Consider the following 24,584-nt stretch of genomic DNA (forward strand, 5'->3'; position numbering starts at 1 on the left):
CCACAGATCGGCCCCTCAAAACCTGCAGGGTTTTTGGCTATTGCTCTTCAACTACCTGTCCTCTGGACACAAAGTAGTCATCGCGCTGCAGGAGACCAGAGCCACATGAGCAGGTGCCATCCAGGAAAACTTGGCGGAGAGACAGGACCCCAGGTAGATGAGGAGGACGGCCTGGGGCAGGGTGGGCCCCCACCTGGCAGTTACCCTCCCGAAGGCTGATTGACCCAGCTCCATGCTGATTGGCCAGCGCCTGGTGAGGCAGTTGGCACAGGTGTCACCTGTCAACGCCATTGGACTGGCAATAGCAAAGGCACCAGGAAAGAATCACCTTGGCCCGTTTATCAGAAGGTAAGGAAATGGGCCCGGCTCGGGTCCAGCTGGGGCAGTTCGCAGAGGTCCAGTTGTTTAAGGACCATAAACCCACTGGCACAGGAGGCTGCACGTCCAGACTTGGAGGTCGGTGTAAGATCCTGCAAGCATCGGGGAATAGGGAAGCCTTTCAGCAGAGTGAGGACAAGTTGGGCCTGTGTTTCAGGGAGATTACCGCAGTAGCCGATTGAGGAGGATGTAGGAGGTAACCAGACATGAGCCAGAAGATCGAAATGTACAATAGATACTGCGATAATGAAAGGAAAGAAAGTGCTCTAAAGGAAAGGAAAAGGAAAGGTTATATGTATATAGGTGTATATAGGTGTGTGTGTATACAAGTCAGGTTACTGTATATGTATAGAGGTGTGTGTGTATACAAGTCAGGTTACTATACTGCCAATCCCTGTCAGTTCATCAAAAAGAACAGTTGTGCTCTCATTGTCTGAGCATTTCTATGCCTAAATCTTATAACCTAAGCAACTACTTCTAAGATAACAATATGCAATATATTAACTAGTGTTAATCTCCTACTATTTTTTGAAATTCAGTATCATTTCTATCTTTTTTGTTGCTTTGCTTTTTTAAATAAAAATTAAAAAACTAAGAGAAAAAAAAGTCAAACTAGGAATGCAAGGGTTGGGGGCTGTACAGGCATCGCTTCCCCAGCTAAGGTAGGTTTTGTTAGCTGATGGTGGGTCATTTGTTGAAGGCATCTTATGCTCTGCTTAAGCTGGCCTGATCTTACCTCCTTCCGGTCAGCGCTGCATGCCAGCCACCCATGTCTGGGCTGACACCTCTCCCCAGCCCAGGCCCCAGCTCTCTGATGCAGTGGCTGCTCTGTGCCTGCATCGCTGGGTCGACTTCTTAGCATCCACGACCACTGAGACCTTGCACAAGGGCTTTCCCCTTCATCCTCACTACATGGTTCTGAGGCCCATTCTGAAGTTCTTTTGGGGTCACAGGGTGCTACAGTCTGGATCGGGAGCACCCTTCAAAGTGTTAAAAGCTGGCTCCTGAGTTTGGCATGGATCATGGACTGAAATTTCCAAATCTGTGACAGAAAACAACCCTTTCTTCTTGGTAAGGGGATGATCTAAGGTATTATTTCTTACAATAATGGAAGCTATCCACATAGCTACTTGGATTGTGCTGGCTTCCCTCCTGCAGCCCTCCTCCTGCCTTCTGTGACCGCAGACCCTGATAAGGGCCAAGCGCAGACCTTGGTCCCCTCAGGCCAAGAGAAGACAGGCTTCCTGACTCCACTGTTTCTAGACTCACACAATGCTCTGCCTCCACTAAAAGCATCGCATCCTCACGGCCCACTTTTATGCGCCTTATGTAATATCTCCTTTCAAAAGTAATATGTAGAACAAAAAGGAATGGCTCTCAGCCTGTGGGGAGGTGATTTAAAGCATTGGAAAGAGCTGAGAATTTAGTCATGAGATCTACACTCGGACCTCGCCGTCCGCGTGTCAAGTAATCAAGGGCAAATCCTAAGCATCTTCAGCCGCCCAAGATCTCCATCCATAAAGTAGAAAATTCATACAGGAAGTCGCTGAGGGGAGAGCCACCTAGCACGCGCCAGGCCCTGGGTTCAATCCCTAGCACCACACACACAAAGAACAAAGAATTGGATGAAACAAGCCCACACCAGTGACAAGGTGTGTTTGGTGAGTGCAGGTAAAGGGTGAGGGCAAAACTGGCTCCGCAGCATGAAACTGGGAGCAAAAGCGAGGAAGAATAAAAGCAAAAATAAATGTACACCCTGGAGGACACGGGGCGGGCACCAAGGGGAAAGGCTCTTCCTGGCCTGTGTCCTCTGATGCCACCTGCACCTCACAGAAGCAGAGAAGCTCTCCCTCTGGGGTTCTGAGAGGTGGCGTGCTTACATTCCAGGACCACCCACCCAGCCAGCCTAAGCCACACCCTCCCAGCTCAGTTGCTGATTCAAGCACTCAAATTCTGGTCCCTCTTCCTCTCCGTGACCCCTCTTTGTGCACATGGGTGTCACTTTTCCCCAGAGCGTCTCAGGTTTTCCCATCCCCTCAAGCCCCAGCTCCAGGGTTGGCTCTGATTGACTTGGGGAGATTATTTGCCAGTTTCCCGAACCACCGGGACTGGAAGGAGCCTGAAGTCATTTGGGAGATCTGGGAAGGAATGCCCTCATTCTCCTGGGAGAGCAATCAAGTGACCCAGCACACATGTAGCTTCAGAAACAGCTGGAATCATCTTGTGGCCCTAAGGCATTCCAGCCTGGACATGAAACAGAGAGGCAGGCAGAAGGTGAGATTGCTGAACTCCTGACTCTGGTCACTGCAAGGCCTCCTGGCCTCCCGGTAAGTGAGTCCTTAAAGACCCGAGCAGGAGCCAGGGCGAGGGAGGCTTTCTCCTCCCCTGCATGGAAAGGCTCCGCACCTCAGGAGAGCACGGACAAACTCTGTGATCACCGGGAAACACGCTTTACGGTGGTTATTGCTAATAGCAAGAATACCAGCGGTCCATGGGACAAGTTGAAAAAACTTCTAAGCTTTGATGTTAATTTAATTTAGTGTCTTCTTTGAGAAAAAAAGTTACCCTGCACTCAGGAGGAGGCTGAAGTGGGAGAATCACAGGTGAAGCTTACTGAGGGTGACATAGTGAGTTCAAGGCCAGCCTGGAGTCTACGGCAAGCTCTCATCTCAAAGCCACTCACAGCAAGAAAAGGAAAAGGAAAACATTTAGATCACTGCCACCCTAATTAGAAATAGATTCCAACTAGAATTATTTATATTTGTAAATGTATGTTTACACAATTAAAAGCCTATCAAAGTTTAAAAGTATTTGTATAACTCCTAAGTCACCAAAGAAAATGCTACACAAAAATAAAAATATGAAAACTAATATCCTACTATAACATAGTGTTACAGTGTAAATAACAAATGTGGGGAAATAATTGGAAATCAGATGACAGATGAAAAGGTTGATATTCTCTATATATAGAGTCCTGGTAAGTCAATACAAAAAAGAAAAAATCTCAGTAGAAAAGTGGTACTCTAGAGGACGGAGTTACCTAGCATGCATGAGGCCCTGGGTTCGACCCCCAGCAACACACGCACACGCACACACACTCACACTCACATGGGCATGCACACACACAGTAGGTAAAAGAATCATGCAAGTCAACATGTGAAAAGATGCTTAAGATCAAAGTTGAGGCCATCAGGTGCTCAAAGCTTTCCAGCAATTACAAATCATAAAATAAGTATGCGGAGCTGTGAGAATTAGTTCATAGAGACGGAGGTGCAAGCATGGGCACTGTAGGGCCTCATCCAAAAAGGAAAAATGTCAGCACTAGAAAGGTGGCAGAACCCACGATGATACATTGCTGTGCTGAAAGACTTTGGAGCCAAACCATCAGGAAGGGAGGAAGGAAGGAAGGAAGGAAGGAAGGAAGGAAGGAAGGAAGGAAGGAAGAAAGGAGGGAGGGAGAAGGGGCGCAGGGAGGAGGGTTCTCAGAGAAGCAGGAGAGGAGAAAATAGCTTCCCACGCAGAATGTAGCCCTGGGGAACTTTCCCAGGGAGCTGCAGATACACCTATGGGATGCAGTCTTTCCCTTGGCCTTAATGCCTGGTGAAGTTGTGCAGAAGAGTCTGAGCGGGCGTCACTGGTACTTCGTCAGCTTCTGGCTGTGGGGCCCCTGGCCCCTTCCTTCCTCTCCACTACCTGGCCGGGTCCCTTGTGCCTGCCCCCCTCCCCACCAGCCCCTCGGGTCTGTCTCTGAGCTAAGCTGATGACTCCTCAGCTTGTGCTGAGCAGCCAGTGTGAAGGGACCCTGCCAGCTGGTGACACATGGTCCCCCCAAAGTGGACTTTGGACTCTCTAGATAACAAGCCAACAAATAGGATTTAGATTCTTTTGATCCCTCTTGTGATCAACTCAGATCAGTTATGAGAATTCTCTCATGACTCCAAATCCTCACAACTCAAAGGAATCAGAAAGTCTGTTCGTAATTGTTCACATGAAAAAACCAAAGCTTGGAAAAATTATCCGACCTCCTGCAAATCCCCGACACACAGGGGTCTTGGGGGCACCATCCTGACACCCAGGCCTCTCGCAAGGCAGTGCAGTCTCCACCCTGTTCAGGATTTTGGAGTGCTGAGCATTTGTACAGTGAACTTCAGATGCCTTTGACCTAAAGAGAGAATTTAAATGCGATGCTGTGGCTCTGATGCTTTCACTGTAAAATCCAGCATCCGCGGTCATCAGACAGGGCAGCCGAGTCTCCCCCCGTCCCTCCTTCCTCAGGTGTCCACTGGACACATGCAGGCGGCCAGCCCTTGGAGCAGAAAAGATAAAAACACATAGGAGGAGTGAGGGGCCACGTGGCTTACTTTTTAAAGTTTTATTTTTGTTACTAATGTTTGCGATGCACCGTGCTCCATTTCCCACATGGAGCTGGCGTGTGGACGGACACACCCCAATTCCTCATCCCTGTCTCCTGACTCCATCTCTGGGTCCCTTCCCATTTGAGGAAGGTCTATCTCCCCATTTCCTGATATCACTGTTTTGCTCTTTATTTATAACTTGGGGTTCTCACACGAGGGAAACCATGAGACCGTGAAGCTTATGTATCTGATTTAGTGCACTTAACATCTTGCCGTCCTTCCTGAGGGCAGTGTGGTACCCACCGCGTGTAAGTACTGCATTTTCTTTATCCATTCATCTGTCGATGGACATTTAGGCTGCTTCCAAGATTTAGCCATTGTGAGTTGTGCAGCTATCACGGGCATGCATGGATCGCTGTAATAGGGTGCCTTTAACTCTTTTGGGGAGATACTAGAAAGGGAAAACGTGGGCCAAAGAAAATTTCTGGTTTCAGTCTCTTGAGGAATCTCCATATTGGTTTCCGTAGTGGCTGTTATATTTCCAACAACAATGTAGAAGGCTTTCTTTTTCTCCTACAGCCTCACCAGCATCTGTTATTGGTTGATTTCTTGATGATGGCCGTTCTTTCTGGAATAAGGTAGAATCTGGTGTTGCTTTAATTTGCATTTCTCTAGCGACCAGTGATGTTGAGCATTTCTTCATGTATTTACTGTAGGCTGTGTGACTGAGCAGTCACTGTAAGCGTATGTCCTAGTCCAGTGTGTGCCCAGCCCTAGATCCTCGGCCCTTGAGCGTGGAAACTGTTGTACAGTGAACCACTACATCTTGGCAAAACATTTAATTTCAGGAGACCCTCTGGCAACATTCAGCTGTAATTAACTCTTGGGTGGCAATCCTGTGAGTACGGTGGTTACAGGTGGTGGGCTTGTGGATAATCTCAGAGAGAGAAAATGAAAGAAGTTTTCACTTCCGTATCTCACCTGTCATGGGCATTCACAGCATCTTTAATGTCCTCCCCAGGAAGTTCTGCCAGAGAGGATAGGATGCATCATTACTTGGGTGCCCAGGCTCAGTCCCAATGTGGGGACAATCACAGATAATCCAGCTAGGTAACTTTAGTCGTAAAGAAATCACAGCTGTGTGTTGAGAGACCCTCAAGCCATCACATCATATGAAACATGTGAGCAAGCAGAGGTTTTCTTATGTCAGAATGGCGCTGGAGCTTGTCGTGAAGAAGCATTTAAGGAAGCCCAAAGGCGGGCTGCCCCAGTGGTGCTGCAAGCGAGTCTCAGCACGTGCCAGAGGGACGGTGGGCTGGCATCCAGGATGGACAGAAGCCTCCCCCACGGGTCCCACTACAGGCAGCCAGTGCAGACTGCCTTTTTATTTATTTATTTTCAGAAATATGGAGACAGATGGGTCATTTAAAGCTGAGAAAGCAGTTCAGGGTTTAGGTGGAAGGGAAACATCTTAGACAGAAATATTCAAAACTGGCTGGGGATTTAGCTCATCGGCACAAACACCTGCCTGGCAAGCGCAGGGTCATGAGTTTGATCCCCAGTACCAAAAAAAAAAAAAAAAAAAAAAGGAAAACTATAAAACTTCTAGAAGAGATCAATCCTAGAAAGAAATTTTTGTGACCTTAGGTTTTGCAAAGAACTTCCACATCAGACTCCCGAGGCCTGATCCATAACTGAAGAACCGGTGAATTGGATTTCACTAAAACTGAAATGCTCTGCTGTGCAAAGACACTAAGGGAATGAAAAGAGACATTAGACAGGAATCATTGCAGAATCACTTACCTGGGGAGGACCTGGCCCGCAGAACTCCACGTGAACCAAAAAATGGCAAAAAACAAATCCCCAATTAAAAAATGAGCAAAAGATTCGAATAGATATTTTACTAAAGAAAATATATAATGGCAGTAAGCACATAAACAGAGTTTAAGGTCATCTTCCACTTCACAGAGTGTGAGTTAAGACCATTTGTAAAGCAAGGGCTAGTGAGTAGAAGGGCTAAAATCTGAAAAACAAAAACCCAATACTAAGCACAGGTGAGAACACCAAATAACTGAGACTATTAAATGATGCTAAGAACACAAAATGATACAGTCTATAGGAAATAGCATGGTGTATTTTACACATTAAAGACTTAGCATACAACTTTGGGATCCTAGCCATAGGTAAGGAAAGGAAGGCACACCCAACAAAAACCTTCCACGTGAATGTTTATAACAGTCCTATATTCACACGTAGCAAAACCTGGAAGCATTCTGTGTATCTTTCAAGGGGTGAACTGTAATAGTTTGATAAATGGAATATTATTCAGCAACAAAAAGCAATGAACTATTGGTACATGCATCTCAAGACAGACACCACGAGGCTTTGTCAACAACCAGAGGCATCTAGGCATTTGTCAAAACTTACATAACTGTATTCCAAAAAGAGAGACATTGCACTGTCTGCACATTTAAAAATTAATTTTTAAAAACTTGAGTTAAAAAAGTGTCAAATTAACTACAGACCAATTTTAAGCAACTGGCTTGTGTCTTTATACTCTCTAGCCTCAGAGTAAGGTGATAGGTGGTAGGAATATAAACCAGACATTTTCTTCTTAAGAGATGTCATTTACAGCTCCGATCACTAGTGCTCTGAACAGAAAATACAGGTCCACAGGGAAGTCAAAACTGGAGGCGGCGGAAAGCAGCTGGACCATTTAGGAGACTCAGTCCTGAGTCGTGTATGCACTGCACAGCTATCACGTGTCACCTTCCATGCTTGGACATCTTCAGAGTGATGAACCACGTAGGGTGCATGGTGGTAACAGAGACAATGTCAAAACTCCCCCGGGGCGGGTGGGTCCCGGGAGCATCATAAGAGTTGTGGGATCACTGCGTTCTGGTCTGGTTTTCCATGAATCCTGGAGTATAAGAGAGTCTTCTCAGAAGCTCCGGGGTGCTCCTGGGCTTCTGTCTCTCTGGTAAGCAGTCACAGGTGGGCGTCCAGGGAACTCTGGTTTCGAGGGAAGAGGCCACTAGGCAGCGGCTGGAATGTAACAGTCAGGTTCCCCCAAAGCCACTCAGCACAGTCATCATGTATAACCTGAGGACCATATTACCAGCGTCAGTGAGACCTATCAGTTTGACCTGAGACTAATAACCAGGACCTTTCTTCTCTTTGGAGTTCCCCAAGAATGCCTGAGTGCTCACCCAAGGTCAACATTAGGTTCAGCTATCTTTCTGAAGCATTTTCTTATCTCAGAATTCAATTTCTCGGTTTGTTGGGTGACCACCCCACCCCCACCCCAGCCACTCCAAGTGCCAAGAAGCTGTTTGTGATTGCCAGTTGTGACTGTCAATTGGACCCCGGAAAGGACCATCTAGTGGATCAGCGAAGCCCTGAAGCTCCATCCTGGCTGTACGTGGGACCTACACACAGGCCTGTGTGGAACAAAACAGGGAAGAAAAAGCTTGCCCTTTTCCTTCTAAGAAGCCCAGGTCTCTGCCACCGCCTTCACGCGCTGGACTCCAGTTCCTGCAGGGCCTCGAAGACTGCAGGCTCACACCGGAGACTGCAGGGAGCTTCCAGCCGCCCAGCCGTGACTGCTGGGGACCCTCGGCTCTCCAGTGTGCGGGGGGCCGTTTCGGATTCTTCCTCCTCTGTTTCCATGGATGGCCCTGGGTCTCCGCTTCTGATCCTATAAGCTACTTAATAAATCCTTCATATAAATGCTCCTATATTTTAGACTGATTCTGTTTCTCTAGGGAAACAACAGATTTGGGTACCAAGAGAGGTTTGAGAGAAGCACAGTTAGAACTCTGCATTTCTCTAATGGATTTAGTGACTTCCGAAGTTGGTTCTGAAATTTGATGCGACTCGAAGTTGTCATGTCTGATAATGTGGAGACGGTACTGATAGCTCAATGTTTAAAGTAATACACAGCATACGCCTGCATGCCTCTTCCAATTCACCACGTGTAAGAGTTAAGGGATTCAATGACTCTGTATACACCAATTTCGAATAGCTTTGCAAGGGTGGGCAATGTAAGGATGCTGGCTTCTTTCTCTTGGCATCTCTGGACAAACTACTAAGGCAGATCCTGAGCTCCAGGCATGCACAAAACATCTAAAGGCTCCTAAGAACGAAGACAAAGTAATAAAGGAAAACCAGAGCTTCAAGCTCCCAGCTGCGCGCAGGCACAAAAAAATCTAAATGTGTCCTGGAGGAAAATCTTACTCTTCTCTGTAAAACTGAGTTGCTGAAAAGCAAGCACAAACCCTCCTAATTTAGTTGCTGAGTTGATGGCTCAGCCTTAAAGGGTGTCTGGGAAAGTGGGGTGCTAAGGGGGATGGAAATGTTTGGAAGGAAGCCGAGGAAGCCGGGACACTGAATTCCTAAATCCTTTTTCTTTATTTTTATCCTTGTTAGTGCATGTTTACCGCGCATGATTACATTCATCACTGGGGGTTGGGGAGGTGTATAACACATCCTAATTATTTTCCCTCCCCTTCCTGTTTCCTCCCCGCTCCATCTCTTGGTGGCCTTTCCATTTCCTCCCTCCTTGTCCACTTGTCCTGTAAGCTATGAGCAGGCTCAAATCGGAGGAGGTCTCCATTTGCAGACCACGGCATGCCCCGTGAGGAGGCCCGCCCCACTCCCAAAGAACAGCTTGAGTTTTCTCATTTTTACAAGCAGAGGTCTGAGGCACAGGCACAGGGCTGGGCGACGGTGATGGAAGAAACACAAACCTGGACCAGCCTGGCTTCGCTCGCTAATATTTTAAGAAACAGGGTTGCGAGGGGAGCACCCCATCCTCGAGGAGCCCTGCTGTTGCTGTACTCTGTATGTGAGACCTTGTGGCAGGGACTGGGGGCACCCAACTGGGAAACTTAAAGGCATTGGATCCGGGAGTGGCAGGGGGCAGGTGGCAGCATTAAGCTGCCGAAGACCAAGTAGGCAAACTTACTGTGATGACAGCAGAAACAAAGCAAAGATCAGCGTGACCAGACTGACCCTAGCCTTTGGCCGATTAATCACAGTGTTCCCCAAGGTGAACCAGACAGAAAGCTGATAAGATTATATCCAAAAGATGAGAAGTATAAAACAAAAGAGGCCTTTATTCCGAGAACATGGAGAGAGAAAACCAAAAGTCCCCGACCCGCTGGAGTCCCGCTTTCTCTCTGGTGGACACGTGGCGTGGGGGGTATGTAAGTAGCCTCGGTTTGGGGTGGAATCTAAAGGGGCATCAGGGATGCACAGGTAGCCCATTGGTCTTGGTTTGGCGCCATAGGTTAATTTCTAGGGGGCAGGAGGGATGGAGTCACAGGTAAATTCCTAGGGGTGGGGGAGATAGGAGCTCCTTGGTTCCCCCTCTAAGGCTTCACCAGCTACAGTGTCCTGTCTGGGCCAAAACCCTTTCAAAAGTCTACTAAATCTTTACTGGATTTATAGAAATAGAAATATTTCAGGGCAAATGAGCTAGAGTTTCTCTCAAATCATAGCAACAAAGAATCCCTGCCCCTCAGCCAGGTTCCAGACTTGAGTTCCAGTTTACAAATACAGAAGCCCTTTGTGGTGGGTTAACTAATGGTCACCTTGGAATACCCAGCGGAACTGAATCAGCTCGGTGCTGGGTGTGGAGCGCCCACACCCTCCACACCTGGGTGTGGATGGTTACCAGCAGCATGAGAGGAGAACTGGAGGGGAAGGTGGGGCGCTGCTGATTCTCCTGGAGAAGCTGTCATGCTGGCTTTCCTGGTATGAGCTCAGCTGTTCTCATCATCGGAAGAGCTCAGGTCATTGCTTTCACTAAGGATGGCTGTGGTTCTCTCTTGGTGGAGCTCTGGTCCTTACCCTGAGTGTCACTTCCTGGCTCCAGTGCAGATCCCTCAGCCTGCTGGCACAGATCCTTCATCCCACTGGTGCAGACATTCTAGCTTCCATCACAGGGCTTTGGGCCTTCTCAGTGCAAATCCTTGATAAAGACTTACATGAGACATTGCCATGGGCTCGAGGTCTTTAGCTGACCCATTAAGGACATTGCTGTGGGATCCGGGTCCTCAGCTGGATTCTTTAGGTCTCTAGTACATGGACCGATCTCCTGCACTCTTCTGCATTTGACTCTTTGGATGAATATGACAAAATAACCCTATAAATTGCATGGCCTGTATTAAATCTTTTCCCTCTAGACTCTGACTACAACACCTTTGAATGAAAAAGAAGCCAGGTTCCCCTGGGGAAGGACCTGGTACAACACCAAAATGTTATACTATCAATCTCCTGTTGTTCCCGAGAGATTTGACCAGGGTAACTGTACACTGGGGACGAGAAAATGATTAGACATTACAGGAGCTAATAGGCACTGGTTCTGAACTAACACTGATTCTAAGAGATCTAAAATGTTACTGTGACCTCAAGGAAAAGTCCCTGCTATGGCCTGTGGAGGTCAGGTGATCAGTGGAGGTTTAGCCAGTGTCTGACTCACAGTGTCCTTGCTTTTTGTGGTAACCATTTCTCTGATGATTCTTTTAAAAGCTGTGTATCACCCTGGTGGGTTGGCACACAACCTTAATCCCAGCACTCAGGAGGATGAGTCAGGAGGATCACTGTGGGTTCCAAGCCAGCCGGAACTTCATAGCAAGACCTGTCTCAAAATAACAGTATCAGTAACAGTAACAATAACAGTAGCAGTAACAGTAACAACAGCAGCTATGTTTCTGTGAGGCTTTTAAATCTCAGCACCAAAGATGCACATCTTTTTGACAGATAATTGGTGCTTTCTATCCCTGCCACTCCCCTGACCAGTGTCCACAGAACTGCTTATCTTCACCCAGTTTACACATACACGGTCCCCAACTTGACAGAAGCTCAGCTTAGTGATTTGTTTTCCACTTTGTGATAATGTGAAAATGATAAGCATTCTGTAGAAACCACACTTAGAATATTGCAGCGGGATGTCTTCCTGGGCTAGCAACAGGTGGTCCGGTCCCCTCTGGCAATGGGGGACAGAAGTAGTGACCTACGCTCCCACTTGGTCCCAGATTATCAGAGGAAACAACCCACACTCTCTGGGGTGCCGTGTGAGCCACGGAGGGGTGGCAAGTGCGTTTTTCCAGTGTGCGCTGTGACCTCCTCACAAGTGGAGGAGAAAATTAAAAAGGACATAAAAGTATACTATTAAATATGCATTTGCTGCTAGTTTCTCACAAACACCTTTTCTCTGATTTGCTCTTTTTGAATTTTAATCTGCACCCATCCAGATGTTATTGTGGTAAACTGCTCACACGGTGTCTAGTGTTGAACTATCTGTGATTACAGTCTATTTGTCAGTATGTAGATGATATATAGTCCATATGTTCATAATGTGCAATATTCCATTTAATGTCATTTATTTTCTAAACAACATTATGAACAACATCATATATTTTATTTTATTTTGTTGTTTTTGTTTTGGTGCTGGGAATCGAACTCAGGACCTTGCACTTGCTAGGCAATTTCCTGAGCCACTGAGCTATACCCCCGGCCCAACATCATACATTTTAGCCATATTGATAGCAAAATTTTCTCTGTGGAACCACTGCAGTTAGAGTGGGTATTTCCCCAGAAGCCATAGAAGGGTCACTGGCCTAGAGCCCCAAACTTCCAAAACAGAAGGAGATTTAAACTATTTTCACAGATAGAAGATTATGGATCCAAAGTAAAAATTATGTAAATACATGAGGATATATCAGTGAATAAATAAATGAGAATCAAATTTATTATTTGTAGTGCATTTAATATTTGCTTATTCTCAGTAATGACTTTGATGGGCAGTATTATATGAGAGCTCTGCCAATTAATGAGTAGTTTATTTGTAGACAAAAACAATGGAGCCTTGAAATGAATGGTTTTTTGCCACTGCACTCATAATTGAGTTTGGTAACTTAATTTCTTGGATTTTTCCTATCTGGCTTAGATATTGACAACTTCTTTAATATCTTTGTCCCATGAATTAGACAGCATTTAGATCGACCACAGGGGAAAAATTATAACTCCCTCCACCATAATAAGGAGTCAATAGATAAAGTCCAAAATTGATTAGTTATAAAAATAGCAATGTGAGCATTATTGCAAAATAAGAGGGCAAACACCAGAAGAAACCTGACAGGATTTAAAGTGTTTGCTTCTGTGAAAGAGAGCAACAAACTAGAAACTTTTTTTGACTGTTAAAATAATCCTTTTATTTTTACTTTTCTTCACACAACAAGAACATAAGACCATTTCACATTCTTTTAAACCATCCTTATCAAACTGGCACTACTTTGATAAAAACTAAAGAGAAAATTTAGAGCTTATAAACTCAGAAATAGCACAAAATCTATTTCTGAAACCTATGACATCTCTGGTTTTTCGTCTCCCCTGGTTGGCCAGGATTTCTTTATCCAGGAGGAACACACACAGATATCGTGGGTTATTTCCACAGTTTCCTGCAGAGGTGTGCTTTGCATTTTTGTATCTCTGCACACGTGTTCTTCTTTGCCCCTGGAAGCATTCTGAAATACTGACTTTCCACCAAGTAAATGTTAGGGGGTGCTTTTGACCTCCCATAAGAAAGGATGTAACCAGCCATTGTGACAGTAAGCTGTGGTGTCGGCTTTAATAAGAAGAGCCCCCACTGATGGGGTTAACAGAGCTCTGGGTGTGGCAATTGATTTTGTGAAGAGGAAAGCACAGCCTTGTATGAGTAGCATCAACCAATAAGCTTGTAGCCCGGACGGAATAAAAAGGGAGAGAAGCAGCTCCCCTCTGTTTCCTTGGAGGCGCTCTGACGCAGACCCTTCAGCCTCCAGATAGGAACTCATAAGGAACTCTGTGACGAGCTCCAGGTCTTTGCCTTTAGATGGGATCCTGCAGATCTCCACCACTGAGACAGCCTTCTGCACTCTCCCATCCCTGACTCTGCCGGCACCCACTATAAACCTGCTTTGTAAATCCCGTGCATTCATGGACTGATTTTTCTTTGATACCTGGTTGATGTGAGAGTATGTGGCTTTGCTTTAACAGTTAGTTTAGAATTCAGTGATGGCGAGAATCCTTGAGTAAAGACGCAGTCCCGGAGTGTCCTGGATGGCTGCCCTTTGTGCAGCCCAGCCCAACATCAGCGGTTTCGCTGCAAGGCTGCCTTGGAAGGCAAGGATAGCATACATCTGTCACTTTCGGGGTAATCGTCTTCAAACAGAATTGTGGAGGGAAATCTCAGTACCAGTCACAGCAAAAGGGGTTCTTGACTGAATTTTATTGTTGCTGATGTTTTCCTGTTAAAATACTGAGTACTTAGATTGGGGGTATTTTTTAAAACTACAGGTGCTAGTATATTGTCTTACCTTGTGGCTAAGCCCAGAGGATGTTACAATGTCCCTAAATTAAAATTTGTATACTTTGTGTATTTAGAATTTGTGTATTTAACAAGCACTTCCTGTTCACTGGTGCAGGGTGTCATTCCCTTTACACTCACGTCCTTATTGCTAATAGCATTTAGGAGTTTTCGGCAGCAGCCTTCAGTACGGGGGAATTTTCATTGAAAATCAAGGGCACAAGATGTTCCCATCAATGGACTGTGGGGAAAAGTCTAAAGATCAGGGTTTCAGACTCCTTGGCTAAATCTGCTTTTTTTCTCTTTCTCTCTCTTTAAATATTTTTGTTGTTGTCCTTTTGTTAAACTTTTCCAAGCATTCCAGGCTTAACCTTCTAATTCTAAAATCTGGCTGAAACAGGCATGAAGCCACATGCCTATAAGCCCAGCCCTCTGGAGGCTGAGGCAGGAGGATAGCCACGATTTCAAAACCAACCTGGACTACAAGTGAGAACTTGTCTCAAAGGCAAAACAGAAAAGGAAACCAACTAATGTCTAAGAGCTCGCCCAGGAGCTCGGTGGCTGGGACTGGTGTAATGTCACAGGAGGCGGGACGATGGCTTTAGACACTGTGATCGCATTAATCGGACTGGAGGAAGGACGGTTATAATAGATGTGACCAAGCTGGAGTCGACTGGATTTCGGTGTGGCTGATGGAGTGTGTCACTGACAAAAGAGGCGGCCAGGCAAGCTGATTGTGTTAAGCATCATAAAGGTAATTAAGAGCTAACGGTAACTTTGTATGTCTGTGACTGGTGGCATTGGTACTAGAAGGTACTAGACGGATACAACACTTGAGCCAACCTTCAAGGTTGGTCCAGTGGAGGATGGGAAGTACGTCCAGGGGACAATCACCACAAGGCATCCTCTGTTTGGGAACACCGAGCAGTTCAGAGGGGCTGCTGTGTGGTGTGGAATGCTGGGAAATGCGTGGGTAAGTGGATTCACTTCCTAAAGACTGTGCAGGACATGTGAGGATGACTTGGAGATTTTCACACAGAAGAGTGGCATTATCAGATTGTTGTATGAGGAGCACTGCTAATCAGACAAATAAGAATGCTCAGACAAGAGTTCGCCCATAGCTGTTGCATGGTGGCACAGACCTGTAATCTCCGCTCTCGGGAGCCTGAGGCAGGAGGACAGCTGTGAGCTCAAGACCAGTCTGGGCTACAGAGTTAAAGTTCAAGGCCAGATGGAACTATACGGTGAGACCCTGTCACAGACACACTAACAAACAGTGAGAATGTACCAATGCTAGGCCAAAAGTGAGAGCTGTGGGTGGGGAGCAGTGCCAACTTTTTGGATGGAGGCAAGTGGAGGGAGGGGTGTCTTAGCTGCTTGCCTTGCTTCTGGGACATAATACTTGACACCCACAGCTTGGAGGATTACTTGGGCTCATGGTCTGTAGAGGTTTTAGTCTTAGACTCAGCTGGCTCCCAGCCAGGGTGGCAGGGTAGAGGCCGTGGCAGAAGAGATGCAGCTCTTGGCATAGCAGTGGGAAGCAGCCAGGGATGAAGGGAGGAGAAGCACCCCTAGGCCCCGCACCCAGGGACCCACGTGTTGGGACCAGGCTCCACCTCCCAAATCACATCTAGCTATAAACTCTTCAGTGGACCAATTAACTGATGTTTATCACTCCCCATGATTCAATCACCACCCTGTAACCCTACCTATGAGCACACAAGGCTTTGGGGAACATCTAGAGACAAACCCAAATAAGGGGAGAGGACGAAATGCTACAAAACATCCTCCAATAATTGATTATATGCAACCAGAGGAGAAATATTAGATTTCCTGTTTGGACAGCTGGATGAGTGGTCCCCAAGTCTCTGGTGGCACGCAGATGCCCTGGGGTACAATCATGTAATGAAGGGTTTCTTGCTAAGGTAGTGTCCACAGGCACCATTGCCTGTCGGGGTCGCTCCCGGCCGGCAGGAAAGACACACGACAAAGTCTGGCGGTGTGCAACCTTGCCTTTATTTGTCTCCGCGTGGGCCCCGCGAGGCCTCCTCTCTGCCACCAGCCCTTTCTCGCCGGTGGACTTTCTCTATCTCTCTCTGTGCTTCCTGTCTCGTGGCGGGAGAGGCATTCACTTTTATAGGGTGACAGTGGCCAATCAGTTCAAAGCGCGCGATGCGGGCTGATTGGCTAACATCAGTTGTTGCTAGGCAGACTATCTTACAGAGCGGGTTGTTTAAGTCGCCAGCGCAATCAGGGGGCAGGAAGCAGGCGCCAACTTGACTCACTCGATGGGAGGGGCAATCTAGCTCAGGCTCCGCTCCCACCCACAGGTCCTACGTCCGCCAAGTAAGGCGACCAGTGTCGGCGGCTCCCAACAATTGCCCGTAGGAAAGGCTAGGCTGAAAGATTGGCGTACATGCCATGGCCAGCTCTTCCAAACTCGAGGCCCTTGAAGCACCGGTTTCAATGAATAACAGCTATGCTGTTGAGGAAGAAACACTTAATAATATGACATTTCCTCATGGAGAAGCATGAAAGGCTTCACACCCCTCTTGGGAAGCTATACTGGAAATTACCATATTAAAGGCTGATAGTAAAAAGACTCTGATACTCAGAGTTTCCCTTAGTAATCTGCGCAGATGTAGTTGAAGAGAGTGCTATGGGGAAGAGAATTAAGTGAATGAAATGGGATCAGGACTCTATAATCAACCATGCCTGGATCCAAAGACTTCCGTCCAGCACTGTGCCAGTAAATGTTTCCTAGCCCGCTTGGGGGTGGAGGAAGCTATGAGGAGACACAAAAGGTCGTCGTCATGGAGATCAGGACGGCAGACCTGCTAGGGCACTATGAGACTTGCTAGGCAGTCTTGAGTCTCCCTTGGGGGTCTGAGGTCATGAATTTAAAGTGAGAACAGGTAGCAACAACTTCTGCAGCCATGGTCAGCTAGCCGGGTCCGGGAGCTGAGAAGCCAGGGGTGGGTTTAGCTACGTTTAGGTCTTTTCAGGTGAGAATGGTTGCAGGAAAGAGGCATGAGAACGTCAGGAATAGGTTCAATCTGTGGCGCAGAGAGACGGGAGGCATGTGAGGGTGTGATGCTCATAGAGAGGTGTGGGCCTTCGCACTGGGCAGTCTTGAGCTCTCACGAGGAAGCTGGAATTTGGAGAATCAGAGCCCACAACTGGGAAGGAAAGAAGACAGGACATTTTTGGAAGTCACTTACTGGAAAGTAATAAGAATAAGCCATGTTTGTAAAGAGCAAGCTGGGCAGGAAAAGAGAATATTGGAGCAAGGAGGCAAAGATATGGGGAGCTCATGCTGATCCCCACCCCCTTCCGGGGATGCAGAATGGAAGAGCAGGGCAACTGAGCCAGGATCTAACAGTCCTCAGTGATACAGGAAGAGGACAGGGACTCCCACAGATGACAGCAATGGCAGCATTGCCACGTAGCATGAGCTTTCAAGGACCTGGAAATAGCAAAGAACATAAACGGTGCTTTTGAAACAACACAGACACTCATCCCACTTGGAGATGACATGAAATAGCAGACAAAAAGCAACCTCTGCTTTACGGAGTTGCAGGAAGAAGTGGTCTCGTCAGGTAGGAGCTGGACTGGGGTCCAGGGCCAGTTGTAACATGAAGGTTCCAACGGTTTACTCAGGCTGTGCAGCACCCAGGGCACAAAGCAAGGATTCAGGGGTGTGGACGGGGTGGGGGACAGGCAGGATGAGTGCATGTCTATTGTCCATGGCATCTGTGGAGGTGAGTGTCCAGCAGATGATGCTAATGCTGGAGTGAGGCGGTAGAGGACAGTCCTGATGGAAGGTGGCTAATGCAATGTGAGCGGAGGAGAACTAGGGAGACTTCACTGTGCTTTGCTTGAAATACCAAAAAGGCAGTTCTGGACTTAGCCTCTCCAGATGCCTGGTTTTCCACAGCAAATGCAGCTGTGTCCACTCGATTTCTGTGCACTTTAGCAATGACACAAGGTGGTCAAATACTAGCTGCGGGAATGATTCCTTGGAAGATGCCTAGGTCAGCAGCCTTCCCTGCCCATATGTTAATAGGAACCGTGGCCAGCATCTCTGCTCCCCAGGGCTGTGCATACTGGAAGACGCTTCCCCGGGAGTCTTTTCCCCTTAGTTGCTTGTGTCCTGCCTACCAGGAGCACCATCCATCCCAGGAGGTGGTTGCATTCTTCTACAAGGCCAGTCCGTCCAGCCAAGGGGCACATTCCCCGCTCAGATCCTATCTTCCTGTGGCCCGTGCACATGAATGCAGGCCCATGCCCTCTTGGTGCTCTGGCTCATGCATGTCCGGGTGTCACCCAGCACACAGCAGGTGCCAGCACGTAGGAAGGCAAGGATGTGTTCCATAGACCTTCCCTCTCTATATTCAGCCCCAGAACCCAGCCCCGTACTGCCCTGGAGCCACCCATGTTGGTTCTAATTTAAACTGATTGCAGTAAAGGAAACATTGGTGACTGGTGGGTGACACTAGCTAGCCTCCTGTGCTTGGTGGTTACCATCCTGGGCCAGCATAAGAACATGTCAGACATGGCAGAAAGTTCTACTGTAAGGCACTGATCTAGACCACGAATCCTATCGGTTCCTTTCTAACTCATGTTACTCTCCCATTGCTGCAGAGTTCACGAAGTTACCCCGGAAGTCCCACGCAGGAGACAGGAACAAGAACGGACGCAGCTCGGCTGCACTAAAGAGCGGGCATGGCTCAGTACAAGGGCAGCATGCGGGAGGCCGGCCGGGCCATGCACCTCATCAAGCAGCGCGAGAAGCAGAAGGCGCAGATGGAGGTGCTCAAGCAGCGCATCGCCGAGGAGACCATCATGAAGTCCAAGGTGGACAAGAAGTTCTCGGCCCACTACGACGCGGTGGAGGCCGAGCTGAAGTCGAGCATGGTGGGCCTGGTGACGCTGACCGACATGAAAGCCAAGCAGGAGGCTCTGCTGCGGGAGCGGGAGAAGCAGCTGGCCCAGAGGAAGCAGCTGGAGGAGCACAAGCTGAAGCTGGAGATGCGGCGCGAGAAGGAGCGCAGGCGCGAGCACAAGCGCAAGATCGCCAGCCTGTCCTTCTCGCTCGACGAGCTCGACGGCGATGACGGTGACCAGGGCCACGCGGTCCAGACCAGGACGGGCAAGAAGAGCCTGGGCAAGAATCCCGACGTGGACACCAGCTTCCTGCCGGACCGCGAGCGCGAGGAGGAGGAGAAGCGGCTGCGCGAGGAGCTGCGCAAGGAGTGGGAGGCCAAGCGGGAGCAGGTGAAGAGCGAGGAGATGGAGATCACCTTCAGCTACTGGGACGGCTCGGGCCACCGGCGCACCGTGCACATGAGCAAGGGCAGCACCGTGCAGCAGTTCCTCAAGAAGGCGCTGCAGGGGCTGCGCCAGGACTTCCACGAGCTGCGCGCGGCCAGCGTGGAGCAGCTCATGTACATCAAGGAGGACCTCATCCTGCCCCACTACCACACCTTCTACGACTTCATCGTCACCAAGGCCAGGGGCAAGAGCGGGCCGCTCTTCAACTTCGACGTGCACGACGACACGCGGCTGCTGAGCGACGCCACGGTGGAGAAGGACGAGTCGCACGCCGGCAAGGTGGTGCTGCGCAGCTGGTACGAGAAGAACAAGCACATCTTCCCGGCCAGCCGCTGGGAGCCCTACGACCCGGAGAAGAAGTGGGAAAGGTACACCATCCGGTGACCGTGACCGTGACCGTGACCGCGCTCGGCCGCAGGGAGGGAGACTCGCTAGCGACAGGAAACGCTCAGATTTCAGGTGCCACCTCGGCTTGGTGACCTTCGTTTCCTCCCTGAAATTTAATAAAGCCAGAGGCTTCCGGTTATCCCAGTTGGGTCCTCCTGTTGTTGGCGTTGTTCTTTGTTATTTGGTTGTTTTTTCAGACTAAGCTTGATTTCTGTGTGGTTCGTTGCCCGCTTCCCTTGCGCTCTGTCAGGTCTTGGCTAAGCAGATACACGGTGAAATAAGGGGTGTGTTTTGGGCCAACGGATTATGGGCACCAGACATGATGGACCCACAGATTATGTGGACCCAGATTGACTGGGTCAGATTAGCAGCACCCCCCCCCATACACCAGTTTCTTACTCAGTGATTCTGAGAAAACTCATTAAACCTGGGTGCCTTTGTTTCCCCAACCTATAAGTGGAAAGAGCATGCCACCTACCTCATAATGTGAGTTTGAGTTAATATTTGTAAAGCACTTAGAGCTCCATAAATGTCTTCTATTTCTTTTACGATCTCCTTTGCTTTCTTTAAAGCTGGCTGTGACGCAGTCCTGAAATGTTCAGGGTGACCTGTAGGCCCCGCCTCAGTCTCTGGCTTCCTAGCTCACCGTGTGATTCTCTCTATGCTCTTCTGCTTGTCTGCCTCCTGTGACACAGCCAGGGGACCCTCACCAGGGCTGGAAGATGCTGTGAACCATCTTTTTCATGGTGGTGATGATGTGTGCTGGGGATTAAAATATTTTTCTGTATGCATTGCCCAGTTTCAGTATTGTATCACAGCAACACAAAATGCACTAAGACATGTACTAACCTTCTGAAAATTTCCCAAGATCTCCCTACTGCCACGGCCACGATGACCATGCCACGGTGACCATGGTCAGCTTTGCATGTACAGCCAGAGGCTGTGTGACCCAGTGTGCTGGGGTTGCACCAGCACCTCCATCACCGATGGGAGTGCCAGGCGGGAACCGGATAAATGCATCCTCAGATCCCGGCACATGCAGGTAACTTGGAGGCCTTTTACTCCATTACCACAAGATGCTGGCCGTATCTGCCTGCTGAGGAAACTGAGTTCGGAAGGTCTAAATCACTGGGGGTACAGTCACAGGAAGTCAGACTGGGATTTTATGGTGTAACAAGAAATGCAGTCGCTCATTCCAGGGTGGAGCATCAAGCTCCTAAAAACCTAAAATTCCTAAATAAGAAGAGTGTCTTTCGTTGTTCCTCCTAAGTCCCTTTAACCACACCGAGTTTATGGTATCCAGGGAGTGGTGTGGGACACCAGGTAGCTCCAAGATGCGGCTGCTCAGTAGAAAGCCCTGGTAGGTGTTGAGAGAGTTGTGGTTTTTATCCCTACCCATCAACCCCTGGGAAGCAGAAAGGAGCCAAGAGCTGTGTAAAGCTTTCGGGTGGTGAATGCACCCAGCGGGGGAACACCGGTGCCTCGAAGTTCCCCCAGGACAGTTCTGCCGTGCTTAGGACCCCGCAGGACCTTGCTCTGTGTACCTCTGCATCTGGACCCTTTGCAGCATCCTTTGAACTAAGCCAGTGATGTAAGTTAAAGATTTCCCTTGGCCTGTGAGCTCTTCTAGGAAAGGGAGCCATGGGAGCCCACGGCCAGCTGATCTGAAGTACAATGGCATAGAGCTGAGCAAGGCTCAGAAGAGGGGGAGCCTTGTTTGACTGAGTCCTTAGCCTGTGGGTCTCACTGCAGGAGGGTAACCAAATTGATCTCTGAATACAGCATGTGTCTGAGAACTGGTCAGGACAGGAGGAAAAGCCCCACACACCTGTGTTAGAAGTGTTTCCTATGAGAGCTTTGACAAACATTTAGGCTCAGAGATTTGGACCTAAATGTGGCATCAACACCTAAGATTTGCTTTTGTAACTTCATGTTTATTCAACACTGTGAATTGTATGAAGACCTAATTCTACAAGGCTTCTGAGAAAAGCATCTGTCTCTTCCCTTCCTGTCACTTTCAGTTGCCCAGAGGTAACTACTTTTTACACAGATACTCGTGAAACTTACCTCTGTCTCTAAGTAACGCTTATCTTGCTGAGACTTGAGTTTTCAGGGTTAGGCCTCCCCCTTGGTTTCCTATTATGAATGCAAAGTTCTCTTTCTTCCTTGTATTTCTCTATCACACGTGAACACTCTTTACCCTCATCCTTCCCGTAGACATAAAAAATCATTTTGAAATCAATATTCATATGTTTGCAATATGACCATATAAATATCTCACAGTTTATCATAAGCATTATTTTTTTCTGGAATAAATGATACTCTTACTTTCTATTTTGATTGAATTTGTGTCTCCAGTATTAAATCAGCCTTATGCTTCCTGTCAGTTGTCTGCATCTCCTCACTGGCATTGTCAATGTGAATCAAAAACAGAAATTCCTCCAAGATCACGAGTGTATCAGGAAGTGACAGTGTGTTGCAGCCTGGGTTAGGTGGTGCCACGGTGAATGATGGGATGCCATCGCTGGACTCAGGGAGTCTGACTTTAGTTTCTTCAAACTGTATTATTTATTATTATTATTACTAGATATTATTGCTTCTTAGTATGCCTTGTAATTCTGTTTTACTCAAATTTGGTACAAGACCTGCTGTAGATAGGCCTTTCATTGGGCAGGGGGATGCTCCATGGCCCTGTGGTTAGGGTTTAATCCTGTAATAGCTTGCCTGACTAAATGGGGGACTTCACACCCATCCCCCAGCTCCCTTCCAGTCCCTGTCCCTGCCATCTACACCTGTCAGGGTGGCTGGTGGGGCGGGAACTGGGTACTTCCTTCCTCCTACAGGAAGAGCATTGGCTGGAGTTAAGTATCACCCTTCCCTGTGTAGTTAGGCTCTGATGGTAACTCAGCAGGTTAGCCTCTGTTAACCAGCTTCTAGGGCAGGCCTTGTTAAGGAGAACACAGTGTCCTGACATTTAAATGGCCCCTGTCCCCTGCCACTGTGGGAAGTTTGAGCGGATTTTCTTTACTATGCACCAGGAGGACCTGGAGGTACAACTCCCAACTCCCCCTTACCCCCCGCCCCGCCCTGGTGAGCGGCTCTCCCCAGGGTCTGGAATTCTCAGATTTGTGCCCAAGGAGCCTCCAGCATTTCAGCTATTGCCGTGGTGTTTCCTTCCCCGGCACTGGTCTCTGCGGCCTCTGCTGGCAGGCTCTGCCCCGTTAGCTGGGATTGTCTATGCCTGCCTGGTTGGCTATCTGCTTTGGGGGTTTGCTGGATGACTTCACTTTCTCTGTTTTTCTCTTTTTATCACCTTGTCTTTAGGATGGAGTGGCGACTTCTAAGCTCTTTATAGAGCAGACCAAGAACCAGATGCTTCCTCCCTCAATATTTAGAAGGTTTAAGCACCCTAATCATTTCAGTTTCTTGAAAATGCATCTCCTGCAGCCCACCCCCACCCCGCTACTTTCTGGCTGACGTTCCTGAAGCTCCCTTTGCAGTGATCCTGAGAATCTGCTCCACCTCTCTGTGGTTAAATCCCATCTTAAGTTTCCCGCACCCCGTATTCTTCTTTCTCGGTTTGTTTCATTCTGTTGACAACGTGTCCTCCTCTTGCTTAGGATCCAGGGTGTTTGAGAAGTGTCTATTTTTAAAGCACGAAAAGCCAAACTCTTCTACTTTGCTTTATGGCTGAAAGTTTGGGAGAACGCAAATCACTTTCTCTCGGAATGTTAAAGGCTCCACAATCTTACCATTTGCTTTCTAGTGGATTTCACTCAACCCACTTAGCAGAAGCTCAGGTAGAGGAGCTTCACATGCACCCAGGAAAACTAGCAAGACATCCATCCCTGACCTGCCTCAGAGGAGCAGCAGACCAGCCTCCCCTTCTCCTTCCTGTCTCAGAGGTGTCTGCCTGCACATTCGGGCTGCCCTGCCCTGCATCACAGGGCTTCTCCTCCAAGGCAGGGGCTCCCTGCCTTGCTGAGTCAGCTGGCTTCACAGCCCCCTGCCCAGGATGCGGGCTCTCCCTCACTCCTCCATTTTCCAAAGCACTTCATACATGCCCTATATTCAGTACTAGGCTGTGCTTTTTCTCGCATTTCTGTGGTTCTTCACAAATTCCTCATGCCCAGATGACTTTATGATTCCTGCTTCCTCCAAGTGTCTAAATCACAAAATACAAAGTGATGAGATGGAAGGCAAGCTCTTCCAGGACACCTTAGCATAACTAACACTACTCAATCCCCAGACCACACATGAGCCCATGTCTTTCTGGATGGACTTCAAAAACAAGGTAGATAGGGCCCATGGACCATCCTTTGGGGGCTCTCTTTGGGATGAACCCAGTAGGGAAGTTTTACCTCCTCAGATGCTGCTGATGGCTCATCAGACACAGCACTTCCACCTGCCACCCTACTCCTAACCCCAAGCTACCAGTGAAAGGCCACACTTGCCATCTGGCCAGCTCCCATATGAGATCTGTGTTTTGGATAATGAGCTGCATTTCAGAACCCACTCTTAAGGGTCTTGCAAATTACTGGCTGCCTTCTCTCTCCTCAGCTTGCAGAAATTTGCAAAAGATTGTCCTTCAGACAAGCCAGGGCTCCCTGTATGGTAGGAACTATCTTAAGCATCTCCTCTAGGAAGAGTCCTTAACGATATTTCTAGACAGAACTTGTGTCTAATCCTAATGTAACAGGAACACATATGGTGATTGGTACTTAGTACTTTTGTCGTGTGGCGAATTCAGGCAGTTAGAGAAAGAACACCTGATCAGC

The 24,584-nt window shown here is 48.1% G+C and overlaps 1 protein-coding gene across 2 annotated transcripts; it reads left to right on the top strand.

Annotated features, from left to right (window-relative positions):
- Window positions 1-168: 168 nt before the first annotated feature.
- On the top strand, window positions 169-19,942 carry Fam50b (family with sequence similarity 50 member B). 2 transcript variants are annotated; one of them, XM_003468821.2, is made up of 2 exons: window positions 169-348; window positions 18,730-19,942. In XM_003468821.2, the coding sequence occupies exon 2, from the start codon at window positions 18,811-18,813 to the stop codon at window positions 19,801-19,803; it is 993 nt and encodes a 330-aa protein (XP_003468869.1). In that variant the 5' UTR covers window positions 169-348; window positions 18,730-18,810; the 3' UTR covers window positions 19,804-19,942. The 2 variants fall into 2 exon arrangements, with proteins under 2 accessions (XP_003468869.1, XP_063115765.1); XM_063259695.1 differs by lacking the exon at window positions 169-348 and adding an exon at window positions 14,610-14,839.
- The last annotated feature ends 4,642 nt before the right edge of the window (window positions 19,943-24,584 follow it).

This window comes from Cavia porcellus, unplaced genomic scaffold (genome assembly GCF_034190915.1).
Source record: "Cavia porcellus strain 051 isolate PalLab524CR breed Dunkin Hartley unplaced genomic scaffold, mCavPor4.1 scaffold_13, whole genome shotgun sequence".
NCBI lineage: Eukaryota > Metazoa > Chordata > Mammalia > Rodentia > Caviidae > Cavia > Cavia porcellus.